The sequence below is a fragment of the Tetrao urogallus genome (genome assembly GCF_951394365.1).
Source record: "Tetrao urogallus genome assembly, chromosome: 15".
NCBI classification, from domain to species: domain Eukaryota; kingdom Metazoa; phylum Chordata; class Aves; order Galliformes; family Phasianidae; genus Tetrao; species Tetrao urogallus.
In genome coordinates, this window is record NC_136828.1 from 6,592,594 (window position 1) to 6,603,079 (window position 10,486).

General features: G+C 51.3%; 1 protein-coding gene across 1 annotated transcript; it reads left to right on the forward strand.

Moving 5' to 3' along the window:
• Positions 1 to 9,001: 9,001 nt before the first annotated feature.
• Positions 9,002 to 10,486, forward strand: ITPRIPL2 (ITPRIP like 2; the record flags this gene model as incomplete). Its single annotated transcript, XM_079543089.1, has 1 exon — positions 9,002 to 10,486. The coding sequence occupies one exon, from the start codon at positions 9,002 to 9,004 to the stop codon at positions 10,484 to 10,486; it is 1,485 nt and encodes a 494-aa protein (XP_079399215.1).

Consider the following 10,486-nt stretch of genomic DNA (forward strand, 5'->3'; position numbering starts at 1 on the left):
ATGGGAGTGAGAGAGGCCCATGGTTTTGTACAGCCTAGAGAAGAGGAGGCTGTGGGAGTCGTCATGTGGCCTGCAACTCTTCACTGGGAGAACAGGGCAGAGTTCAGCTCTGCTTTCTGGTCTCAGTGCCTAAGAGAAACATGCTGGGGACTGCTGAGCACAAGAACAGCATGTTCCATAGCTAGAAGCACCCAAGGCTCTGCCTTGCGCTCTGTGACTGAGTCACTGACAATGCAATAGTCATGTACTTCGTTTTTTTTATATTTATTAACAAAGATGGATGCAGTCCCTGCTAATGGTGCCGTTGGGGCGGCCTCTTGCAGGGCCGCGAAGTGCCCTGGGTGCTGGAGGCCCTCCTCTTCCTGGGGTGCCGGGACACCCAGGCTGAGCGGTCCCTGCCGCGCTCAGTGTTGCTGGGGCTGTGGCTGCAGCCCTGGGCAGAAGGTCCTGCTGCTGCCCTCTGCTCTGCCTGCCTGTGAGGCTCCTCTGTCTCCCTGGGGATGGGAGTGGTGGTTTGGGGCTGTCTCCAGGGAAACCTGTTCAGCCCGAGAAGGCTAGAGAGGACTCTTTATCAGGAAGGCAGTAAGGGGACATGTGAGTCCTATCACTGAGTGATAGGGCTGCGAGTTTAGAATAAAAGAGACTAGATACTGATTGGGTGTTGGGATGAACTTGTTTCCTCTGGGGGTGGCGAGGCAGTGGAGCAGGCTGCCAGGGGAGCTGTGGATGCCCCATCCCTGGCAGTGCTTCAAGCTGTGCTGGATGGGGAAAGGAGCAGCCAGCCCAGTGGGAAGTGTCCCTGCCTGTGGCAGGATGGTTGGCACGAGATGATCTCTCCGGTCCCTTCCAACCCAAAGCACTCTCTGCATCTGTGAAGAGAATTCCAACCAGCCCCAGCCTGTGTTGCCCACTGCAGTACTGTGGTGTTGATGTTGGTGTTTCCCAGCAGTCACCCTGGCCTGGGCCTGCTCTTCCCAAAGCCCTGCCAGGTGCCCTGGTACCTCCCTTTTACGTATCCAGCCTCCTACTGAGATAAACAGCTTGTCCCTATTTACTTTTAGCCTCATCCATCCAGACTGATCTACAGGGATTCGCTGATGTGGTGTTTTGGACACAGTTCTGACCCCAGGTCCACAACTCCTGACTGGAAGCAGACTTGCTGCCCATGGTGAGGCAGTTCTGCAAGCACAGCTGATGGCTCATTACATTCCCAGCCCATTAACTGACTACTAACCATGGTTGGTTTCTGTCTTCCCCTCTTACCTACCATCCTTCCTGGTTCAGACTTTAGCAGGGAAAATGTAACTTGCTTGAACATTCTAGAGTGACTGAAATGTGTGATTTTTTTTTTGTTGTTTTTTGTTTGTTTGTTTGTTTTTTGTTATTATTTTAAATTTCTGAATGCAGGAACTATCTGCTCTTCAAATGCTTCATCCAAATATCAGAGGGTTATTTGCTAATGAGAAATAATTACATCTCAATATTAAGTGACACAAGTTGTTGTTTACATACAGTGTGGGAATCTAGCAAGATATCAGGCATATGTTTAGGGGGATTATGCATGAGAAGTGATTTCTCTTGTCAGAGCTGAGCCTTGCAAAGGAAAATGACAGATACATGTGTTTATAGGCAGACTCCAGATCTGGTTGTATTTGCTTGTCATTTCTCATAAAAGCAGATCCATGCAGCACAAGTACTAATACAGCATAAGCTGGAACATATGCTCCTCTCCAGCAGCTGTGGTGTGAATCTTAACACTCATGGGATGTTTCAGGTTTGTGACCAGCAACAGATTTTGTTCTGGTATGCTGACATGAAAACTTGGATCTTTCCTATTGTTGCACAATCCACAGACAAACCCCAAATGGAGAAGGTGAAGTACAGCCCAGCTTTCAGCTTGTGTTGTTGGCAATCAGCTGCTTTAGCAGTCATCAATCTAGCTGTCGCGTTGCTTGTCCATGATGTTGCAAAAGTCTTGAAATATGAACACTTATGTCATGTCATGGCTTTGAAGTGACCTGTAGGAATCACATAATGCTTCAATATTTCCTTCCAGGTCACTTCAAAGCTGTAACTTCCAGTGTTTATATCCCAACATCTTGCAGAAACTCCTTGAAAACCACATCTGCTTATTTCATATGCACAGGCACTTTTTTAGTTGGATTGGATTATTATTTATTTGAATGTATATTTACAGTTCATCTCAATGACTCCTTCCTGTGAGCGCAACTGGAGGATGCTTTTCCATCACAGTGAAAGAAATATCTGATTTTACCCAGTCACAGCATGCAAGGAGGGAATATTATTAATACTCCCCTAAAAGTGTATCCTGGGATGTAGATCTTATTAGTCAGTGAGGTTTTAGTAAACAGTATTTTGGTACTGATTTTTCCACTGAGACTAAATACAAAAATAAGTAAGTACAATGAAAACTAGATTATATTTTTACTACCTTTTTACCCCTATCTTCTTTGATCAATTGGTTTGTTGGTTGGACGGATGGATGGAAGGCGACTGTTCTTCATACAAATACCTGCATTTGTAGTTGTTATATACATATGGTCATCTTATCAGGCAACAAATCAAAACCGTAGCTGCACACCCAGCACAAACCACGGTGAGAGGACAATGGAGGCAAATGGTGTCCAAGAAACCCATTGGTTAAAAACTATTTGTTCAAGGTACTTGGTGAACAACTTGAAGTGAGATAGATTTCCAAAAGTTCATGAATGATTCATTAAAAGGAGGGAAATTAATCCAATGAGGCATTCATTCATTGTAAATATTTCATCATGCTCTAATGTATTTAGGAGTGATATTTAAATATATTTCCTAGGTTTATAACCAATACATCTGAGAAGAAGCTGACCTAGAAGCAGAATAGGCCATTGATTCCAGAGCCAAAGGCTGGTGCTGAAATTGAATTGAATCTCTTCATGAGTTCAGATGCTGCCCTTGGTATTTTACAATTCTTGAATGACTCAAAGTCTTTCCACAGAGATGAGCTGCTAAAGCTCTCACCTGTTTGGCTCCCAGAACAGCTATAGCCACAGTGAAGCAGAAGGGATAGAAATTCTGAATGTGACATTCAGTATCAGAGTGCTCTCAAGGGGAGGATGGGATTCGTCCAGCTTAAGCCTCTATCGCCAGGCATGCCATGGCAGCAGGCAGGGCAGAGACACAGGAAGGGAGTAACTTGCATGGGATGGTGTCACTTTAAGAGCCACAATTTGAACAGAAGTTTTTTTTTTATGTGGGTGACTGTTCCTCTTCATTTTTCAATTCAAGTTTTTTATTCTCAGATCACCATGGATGTCCCTTGTTTCTGTTACTGTGATGATCACCAAATGGTTGCAATGTCTGCTCTGCAGTGCATCTGCTGTCGTGAGGCTGTGACGATATAAAAATGCCCACCTGTTTTGCCGGAACGTTTTCAATGTGATCTTTGTTGTTCCATGGTTTCTCCAAACATTTATGTTCTCCTTTAATTATGAATATGTTCATTCAGAAGGGACCCCAGAGGTGCTGGAGACCTCTGTGCTAGGGAATGCAATGCTTTCACGGGCATGAGGCTGGCGCTGGTGAGAAGCCACCCGCTGAGGCCTCATGTTGGTGCTGAAAACATTTCCTCTGGAAGGTGTCCTGGGGTCATACCTGCAAAATCTCTTGTAAAAGCCCCTACCACAGGACTGACTCATGCAGGACCTCATCCACATCCCCTTTCCATCCTGCTGAGATGGGAAACCTGGCCACTGAATGCACTTGCAGGGAGCAAGAGAGCAGAGGATGGAGCACATTCCTAGAAGTAAAGCAGGAAATGAGCCACAGCTGTGAACCAACTGACTGTAAAGCCCATTCTTGTTCCATCTTGGTCTCAGGGATGCAGCCTGTGCAGTTTCAGTGGCTCAGCTTCACATTTGCACCTGTGTGAGATGAGCAGGACAGCTTGCATTTTGCAGCTCCAGGGAGCAAAGATGATGCTTTCTGTATGGTAAGTGGAGAAAAATAGATTTAAATTAAATTAGATAGAATGTGAAAGATGATCCTATCTCTGTTCAAGTGGTTGGCACTGTACTAATAAGGAAACCTGTGACACCAGATGTAAAAATAGCTGTTGTTTAATGAGCTAATCTGACTGGCATCAAACAAAACTAGGGATATGCTGCACTTGCTGTATTTCTAATAAGGTAATTGTGTTGCTTTTTATCGATCTGGGAACATTTAATCTTAGTTAAAGGGCGCAGTCTGAGAAACTGGTGTGGAGGGATGCTGGGGAGAGACCAGCTCTGGCTTTGCAGGCAGGGTTTTGGGCTCTGACACTGCAATACCTTTATAAATAATTACACATGCAGACATCTCCTGTGCCAGGCGCTGTGCTGCTTGTCAGGATGAGGTAAGGGTTTAGGACCAGGCTTCCTCAAGCTACCTCCATGTTCCAGCCTTACAGAATGCGTGCTGTTGGGGCAGAACATCTGCCTTTTCTGCCCTACTTGCAGTGTGACTCCCTTGCTCTATGTGCCTGCGAAATACAAGCAAGTTGGTTTGTTTGATGGCGTCAAAGTTATCATGATCACTGAGGAGCTATTTTTGCTCTCTAACACTAGGCTTTCTGCCAGGGTAAATTCATAAATCCTAGTGGAAGGGGTATGCATGCAGCAGTGAAAGTGAGAGAAATTTCAACCTGCTTTATAAGAAGTTGTGGTTTTGAATGTGGAAAAGAACAGGTGATGCTCTGAGCGTCTGACAAGTCTCTGGCCTTCGTGCTTCTGAGCAGAGAGAGCCAGCAGGGCAGGGCTGGTCTGGGGACACCAACGGGAACTTCCTTGCATGAAAACACACAGTAAAACACTTTGGGTTTCTGCTTTTTTGAAATTCAACCAAATTGGTTGTGGAATTAGTTGGAGGGTGAGTGTGAGACAAGCCCTTTTGGGAAGCAAGGGGGAAAATGTGCTCTAAAAACTTGAGCAATACATAAGAATGTGAAACTTGTGTTACATTCTTTCTCCACTGTCTTCTTTTTGCTAGCAAACAGGCAATAAAAATCTAGATCAGTTTAAAATGTTCCAATCTTGCTAAATTGATTTTAAGATCGATCAAATGGCACAACAGCCCCAAACTGGCCTAATGAAACCATTATAATCCTCATTTAAAAGACTCTGCTTTAACCAGCAAATTAGAAATCAGCTATGCCATCAGTTTTCATTAGTTTTGTAAGTTATGGTGCATCTCAGACAGAAGCAAATACAAGTTTAAGTGGAGTACCATTAATTAAGCTAAACCATCTCAGTCAGTGATTAAATTTACCTTTCAGCACACACGTATTGAAGCTGTGTCCCCAGCAGCAGCAGCCTCAGCTCCTTGGAGGTTTCACAGCTTGTTGGGCAGAGCTCAGTGTGCAAGCATATCTTAATGCACGTATATATATATGGTTTTTTTGTTCCTGTTTTATTTGTCTTTATTTGGAAACATAAAGATGTAGCTTCCTGACTGACAGTGTAATGGGCAAGTATAAATGCTCACGAGTTTTTACTCCAAACAAGTCCACGAGTGCTGAAAACAAAACCTGCTAACCTGGAGGTGAGCCCACCAGTGCTTGTGCTTTTCACCAGCACAGAGCCAGTGTACTTCTGGCTATAGTAAAGACCAACTTGGACAAGAGGTTGGTTGTAAGAATTATTCAGGAAGCCATCCTTCTACAGCAAGGAAATCCTGTATTGGGCTATGTGTGGTTCAGAGAAGCTGAGTCTGCCTGCAGGCTACCTGGTTCAGAGCTGTTCCACCCTGCTGATAGCTGCTGAGCAGACAGGTGGAGGTGGTGAGAACATCCCACTTAATAAATAGAAAATACCTTAAGAGAGGATATGTAACAACAGTCCTACACACCCAAACTCCTTGATATCCACGGACATGTCCTGGAGGCCTGGGTTGCTCAGTCTCAGAAGGGACTTCCGACTCAGGTAGGTGGTGAGAGCACCAGACTGACACTGGCACCTGTGTGTGCCTTCTGTCTCTGCTGCTGCTTCTCCCTCCTCAGATAGTGAGCTCCTTGTGCGGGCTGCTCTTCTCACACCTCAGACAGGGTCTGGCATGCTGTAGCACTGACATCTCAGCTACAAGGTTGTATGAAATACCGCTCGCTGTGGAAAACTTAATGGATGCCACATACCCAACACGTCTTTTTGCCTCCACAAACCTCCTCTGGAAATATCACATGAATGATATGGACCGGGATGTCCATTTTTAGTTCAGTGTTGTATGTGATTAAATATAACACCGTTCCCTATTTAATGAACAGGATATCCTGGATATGAGGCATTCTGAAGCAAGTGCTTAGATAATATTTGTTTAAACAATGGGTGATTTAAACAGTGGTAGTACAAATCAGTGTTGTGCATTCTCTCTGGCTATGATCTTGAGGTCACGGTTATTTGTGTACAACCTGTTATTTTTCTAGAGCATGCAACTGTAATAAAAAAAACCCTTTCATTCTTTATTTTTATACAGAAGGGAAAAAAAAAAGATTATTGCTTAAGGGGGGGGAAAGGAGCATCAACGTTATAACTTTCTTGCAAGCATATTTATTTTAATCCAAACAAATGCATTGTTATTTTTTGGGAGAGACAGAAAATGTATCTGACAGCCACCTCAGAAGTGAGTGTATTGCATGGAGTCCATCTCCCACACAGCAGTGGGAGGCCAAGCAGAGGGGCAGCCTACCACTGCTCCTTGTACCCAGGTTCAGTCTGTTCTTGCTGCCTGAAACAAGAGGAGCTTGTACTCCAGACAAGATAACATGGTTTGTTTATTTTCCTCTGTGATGAGCTGTAAAATGCAGACTGTTGATAGGATGTAGTAACATGGATGAGCTGCTTCCATTGCAAAGCAAAGAGTCCCAGTGGAGTAATTTTGGTAGGACTGGAACGATGGGTAATGAGAAATGACACTTCTTGCTATTCGGTAAGTGGAAGTAGTTTTGTGTTTGACCCCTTTGTTTCTGGTACAGCAGCCAGAAATGCTGTTAGCCTGGGGGACTGGGGAGATGGAGTCACTCTTTAAATGGCAATTTCCAAGTAAGGTCTTTACAGCAAAACTGGGCAGTTGCTTGTTCCTGTTGTCTCCAACATCTGACATATTCAGTGTTTTGTCCAGAGAGCTGGCCTGTGCTCAGAGTGTGCTGAAGCAGCCTAGGTTCTGCAGACAGGCCACCAGCCGAGGCTCCACAGTTCTTGCCTTGCTGCTGGCTGAAAGGTGAGAAAGGACAGGCTGGTAATTTAAACCGTGGAGATAAAAATCAAAATTGTGAGCTAACTCTGGTCCTGATTTTGGGGTCGTGGTTACTGAGTACAACCTGCTACTTGGCATCTTGAGCAAGCCTGCCACATCACTGCCTGGGAGACATACAGGTGTATGCTGAGCCCCAGCTTGCACTCCCCTGAAGTGGCTGCTGGAACGCTGCTGTTAGACAACCCTGGCTCATGTCCCACTAGCTCAGGTGATGTCTGGATTTTCTCCAGCCAGAGGACCTCCATGCATGGCTGTGGGGGACTGCAGCTTTCCCCGTGTGCAGGTCTTGCTGCACCGGCCATGTTGCGGAGCTCCAGGCCTCAGCACAGCTCTGTTGCCTCCTGCAGATGTGGCCGTGTGTCTGCCAAGCACTGTTTGCAGCTCATCACATCAGCCCTGTGTGAGGAGAGAGTACAGGCTGGATCCAAAGCTGGTGTGCCAATAGCAAGACCTGAAGACATGAAACGTGCTGGCTTGGGGGTGTAAAGAAGCAGATGCTATTAAGAACTGAAGCTATGGGCCAATAGGTTTATATAGTTCAGTGGTGTTTTTCAATATAGTATCTTAAAGGATGGATTTCATACCAGCACAGATGTGCTTTCTAAACATTTTTGCTTTGGTTGCTTTTGAAGTAATTCACTTTGCTTGGCCTTGGTTACCCGCTTTGACTTCTCTGGGGGCAGCATTGTGGCTGCTCAGCTGAGTGCTTTCTGCAAAGCACAGCTTGATGCACTTGAAGTAATGGTTTGTTTCATATGAAGAGAAATCACAAAAACAAACATTCGCACAGCTTGTCTCTTGTGCTTAGCCCCTTCTTTTAACTCCTTTCTCTGGCTGCAATTGCATTCTCAGTTTGCTGGGCTCAATCTCCTACCTTCAAGCACCGCTCCTTTGCCTTCACGGGACCTCTGGCAGGTCTGCTGTCATTACACAGCACTGATTCCATCACCATTAGTGAAACCAGAACACAATGCTTATAGAGATGCTCCTTCAGCTTCAGTAAACAGCTTCTAAGTCCAGTAAACATGTACTGAACAGAGAAGGGCCAAGGCCAGGGCTCCAATCTGCACTGACCTCAGGATTGCCAACTTCTATTTATCACAGAAACCCAGCTTGAGGACGTTCTGCCGTCTGGAACCAGAGCTAAGGGCCGCTCGAACGGCCGCAGCAGCCGCGTCTGTGCGGTGCTGCCACGGAGCAGCGCACGGGCGGCCGCAGCCCGACGCTCTGCGCTCCCCTCGTGCAGCGACAGCATCGCGACGGCAGCGGGGTGACACCGCGGCAGCTGTCATACGGGAAAGGGCCCCACGAGGCACACAAGGAACTTCTTCGGGGTCCGGACCGTTCCTTGGCCGTCAGGGTGCGGGAACCCCGATTCCCCGCGGGGCGCCCCGCGCCGGCGGCTCCGAGGCCCGGCGGGAGGCGTTGGGCGGCGCCCTCCCCGCCCCGCTCCGCTCGCTGCCGGCCGCCCCCGGCAGGCCAACGCCCGGCGCTGGCGGCGCGGCCGGGCCCGTGGCATTTCCTCTGAGCTCACTGCGGCTGACGCGGCGCTGCTTCCCTCGGAAGAGGAAGGAGAGAGGGAGCCTCGCGGCGGCGGGCTGACGGACGCGGGCCCCTCGCCCTCGGACGGGCGGCGGCGCTGGGGGCGGCCGGGGCGGACGAGAGGGCTGGCGGCGGCGGCGGCGGGGGCCGGCATGGACCGAACCCCCGCCGCGCCATGGCCGCCCGCGTGCCGGAGCCGCGCGCCTTCTGGCCGCTGCTGACCTGCGCGTGCACCGCGCTGCTCTGCCTCTGCCAGGCCCTGGGGGGCCGCGCGGCGGCGGCGGCGGAGGGCGAGGAAGAGGAGGGCGCGGCGGAGGCGGGCTCGGTGCCGCTGCTGAAGGGCTCGGCGCTGCTGCTGCTGGGCTGCCTGCTGGCCCGCTGCTGCGGCGCGGCGGGAGGCGGCTCGAGGCCCGGCGGGGGCTGGGGCCCCTCGGCGGCACGGCGCGGCGCCCTGGAGGGCTTCCACGCGCGGCGGCTGCGGCTCTCGCCCCACGTGCTGGGGCACAGCAAGGCGCACGTCGGGCGCGTGGTGGCCGAGCTGGTGCGCGCCGCCAAGGCGCAGGGGCTGCAGCCCGGCCCGACGGCCCTCAGCCTGCGCGGGGACTTCGTGCGCGTCGGCAGCGCCTACGAGCAGCACAAGGTGTGCAGTCCCGACTGCTTCGACGTCCTGGTGCCGCTGCGCCTGCCGCCGCGCCTGCAGCCCGAGCCGTGCCGCGCCGCGCCGAGCGGAGCCTTCGTCTGCGGTCTGCGGGCGCCCGCGGGGGCCGGCTGGCCGCGCCGCTACCGGCCCTTCGTGGAGGGCTTCTGCGCGGATCCGCGGGGACGCCGCCTGCTCTCCTCGGCGCTGGTGCTGCGCTGGTTCCAAGGCCACCTGCAGCGCTGCCTGGGCGCCGTGCGCTACCGGCTGCAGGAGCGCTGCCGCATCAGCCTGGCCGCCTGCCCCGGCCGGCCGCCCACGCTGCACATCCGGCCCTGCTCCGACTACGTGTGCTGCCACATCTCCATGGCCGTGCGCCTCATCCCCGCCATCCCGCTGGGCGACGCGCTCTACCTCACGGCGCTGCCCCCCGACGTGCCGCCGGCCGGCCCGGCCCACGAGGCGCTGTGGGGCCTCAACGCCTCGCGGCACGAGCAGCGGCTGCTGGCCTGGCTGAAGGAGCAGGCCCCGGCCTCGTCCTGCCACCTGAAGTGCCTGCAGCTCCTCAAGGGCCTGCGGGACCTGCGCGGGCAGAGCCTGGAGGAGCCCTTCTGCTCGCAGTGGGGCCGGGTGCTCTCCTCCTACGTGCTGAAGACGGCCCTCTTCTCCCTGATGCTGCACGGGCCCCTGGAGGCCTGGGACGAGCGGTTCCTGGTGGAGCGCCTGGAAGACCTGGTGATGTACCTCAGGGACTGCCTCCGCAAGCAGACGCTGATGCATTTCTTCCTGGGCAACGCCAGCCTCCCCGAGGCCGTGGCGCTGCCCAGGTTCCTCAAGGAAGCCGCCCCGGTGAACTTGCTGGCCTCCTTCGATGGGCCCACGCTGGACCTGGCCGCCTTCCAGCTGCTGTACACCTGGAGCCAGGCGCCGCACCTCATCAGGACGTACGGCGGAGCCCGGTACCTGCGGCCGGCTGCGTGCCGGCACGGCGCCGAGGCGCGGCAGGAGCTGCCCGCGGAGTGA